The sequence below is a fragment of the Tupaia chinensis genome, unplaced genomic scaffold, assembly GCF_000334495.1.
Source record: "Tupaia chinensis unplaced genomic scaffold, TupChi_1.0 Scaffold000119_1, whole genome shotgun sequence".
In the NCBI taxonomy this organism is placed as follows: Eukaryota; Metazoa; Chordata; class Mammalia; order Scandentia; family Tupaiidae; genus Tupaia; species Tupaia belangeri.
Genome location: NW_006159585.1, coordinates 5,755,434 through 5,758,138, shown reverse-complemented (window position 1 = coordinate 5,758,138; position 2,705 = coordinate 5,755,434). Strand labels below are relative to the sequence as shown.

At 59.4% G+C, this 2,705-nt stretch overlaps 1 protein-coding gene across 1 annotated transcript in view; it reads right to left on the bottom strand.

The window, feature by feature from the left end:
• The window catches only part of SIGLEC15 (sialic acid binding Ig like lectin 15), a 27,625-nt gene that overhangs the window by 14,480 nt on the left and 10,440 nt on the right, over window positions 1-2,705 (bottom strand). The window contains 2 exon segments of the mRNA XM_027770262.1: window positions 2-94; window positions 2,522-2,705. The exon segment at window positions 2,522-2,705 is cut by the window's right edge and continues 69 nt beyond it. Coding sequence (XP_027626063.1) covers window positions 2-94; window positions 2,522-2,705 — 277 coding nt within the window.

The window sequence follows — 2,705 nt, the reverse complement described above, 5'->3', positions numbered from 1 at the left end:
AGGGTGGGCGGCGGCTCTCCTTCCGCCGTGCAGACCGCGCGGAAGGCGTGCGCTGGGCCCGGCAGCACCGAGATGTTGACGATCCGCGGCGCCGCTGCGGGGAGAAGGCGGTCAGCGAGCCGAGGGCGAGGAGCGCGGGGGCAGGGGAGGGCGACAGAAAGCGGACTGCTGTCCCAGCGCGTTTGGGGCGGGTGCCAGCAGGGGCTCCCTGAGCCCTTCAGACGCCAGAGAGGTAGGGTGGGGTGGGGGTAGGGTGCGGAGTGGGTGGGCACCTGGCACCCGCTGCCTGGGTTTCAGTACAGGGGTACCTTGGACAAGCTATTTCTCCCTTATCAGTTTCTCTGTGTGTGAAATGGAGATCATATTTAGCTTGTGCGGTTGTTGAGATTTGACAAATTAATACGTGAGGTGCTTGGACGAGGGCTGGGTGCCACAGCGAGGGCGCACGCAACTGTTGTTACTGCCCTAGTGCGAGGTTGGGGCCTGACTGCTGGTGTGATGTCAAGGCCACCTCTCACTCCCAGACAACCTCACTGAGACCACGGTGGAGACCGAGTCACCGGATCACTGGGCTGTGGCTTTCTCAGGAAGAAACTGAAATGCATGTGGTGAGACGGCCCAGCCAGCCCAAAGGTTCGTGGACCTTCTTGGCACAGTCACACTTAACCCAGCTCCCAGCTCTTCTGAGTTCCCCACAGCAGGGGATCCAGAAGCCAAAAAAGCTTCTCAGGTAGTTCCAGTGCGCAGCCAGGGTGGGGAACCATTTTCCAGCAGGAGGACCCTGGTTCTGGCATCTTTGTATCTTACGGACTAGGGGTGCTGAGCAAGTTGTGGGCCCCCTGGGCACCTCTCAGGGGACTATGGTGTCCTCCCGGAAAAGGCAGGTAGCATTCAGCCAATTGCAGCTCTTGCCATATTTAGGATTATTATCCTCTTCAATTGCCATAGGGTATGGGTATGAGTGCTTGCCAGAGAGAGGAAGAGAGAAGGAAAGGGAGAAATCCTCAAATGGTGTGTGGTCACGCCACAATCCCTTCTCCACCTCTCCTTCCTGTTGGGATGGGGCGGCGCCTCTCCTTCCGCCGTGCAGACCGCGCGGAAGGCGTGCGCTGGGCCCGGCAGCACCGAGATGTTGACGATCCGCGGCGCCGCTGCGGGGAGAAGGCGGTCAGCGAGCCGAGGGCGAGGAGCGCGGGGGCAGGGGAGGGCGACAGAAAGCGGACTGCTGTCCCAGCGCGTTTGGGGCGGGTGCCAGCAGGGGCTCCCTGAGCCCTTCAGACGCCAGAGAGGTAGGGTGGGGTGGGGGTAGGGTGCGGAGTGGGTGGGCACCTGGCACCCGCTGCCTGGGTTTCAGTACAGGGGTACCTTGGACAAGCTATTTCTCCCTTATCAGTTTCTCTGTGTGTGAAATGGAGATCATATTTAGCTTGTGCGGTTGTTGAGATTTGACAAATTAATACGTGAGGTGCTTGGACGAGGGCTGGGTGCCACAGCGAGGGCGCACGCAACTGTTGTTACTGCCCTAGTGCGAGGTTGGGGCCTGACTGCTGGTGTGATGTCAAGGCCACCTCTCACTCCCAGACAACCTCACTGAGACCACGGTGGAGACCGAGTCACCGGATCACTGGGCTGTGGCTTTCTCAGGAAGAAACTGAAATGCATGTGGTGAGACGGCCCAGCCAGCCCAAAGGTTCGTGGACCTTCTTGGCACAGTCACACTTAACCCAGGTCTTCTGAGTTCCCCACAGCAGGGGATCCAGAAGCCAAAAAAGCTTCTCAGGTAGTTCCAGTGCGCAGCCAGGGTGGGGAACCATTTTCCAGCAGGAGGACCCTGGTTCTGGCATCTTTGTATCTTACGGACTAGGGGTGCTGAGCAAGTTGTGGGCCCCCTGGGCACCTCTCAGGGGACTATGGTGTCCTCCCGGAAAAGGCAGGTAGCATTCAGCCAATTGCAGCTCTTGCCATATTTAGGATTATTATCCTCTTCAATTGCCATAGGGTATGGGTATGAGTGCTTGCCAGAGAGAGGAAGAGAGAAGGAAAGGGAGAAATCCTCAAATGGTGTGTGGTCACGCCACAATCCCTTCTCCACCTCTCCTTCCTGTTGGGATTTTGGGCACGCAGGTATAGGTGCCTGGCTGTTTTTCAGGCCGCACTAGGCCAGGCAGGTTTGGCTAGCTTAGTCACTAGGCCACAGGCCGGCCTATATTTAAGATGACTGTTGGCTCATTTTTCTGTCCCTTTCAGTGAGCTACTAGGGACATTCACTCCACTACACGGGCTTCATTACAATGCCTATTCCCAGGCCCGCGCCGGCTCTTCCTGCTACCAGGATTCTGGATTTTTTCCCAAGGCACCAGGCGGCCTGTAATCACTGCCAAGTTTGGGAGCCTGTGGGGTCCAAGAAAGAGGGCTCTAGTTGCCTGTCCTATCACATGGGCACAGCGCCTGGCGCCCAGTAAGCCCTTGGGACAGGGAGGGGAGGAGGAGGATCTGCGCCGGCCTGGCCGCCCCACCTCACCGGTCACGTGCAGCCGGACGCCGTGACGGCTCTCATAGCGGTCGTGGAGGTCGCCGGCGAACTCAACGCGGCAGAAGTAGCGGCCATCGTCCGCCGGGGCGAGGCGCTCCATGCGCAGCGAGAGGTCGTTGCGGCGCGGGTTCCCCAGCAGCCGGAAGCGGCCGGGCAGACTGGACACCGTCCG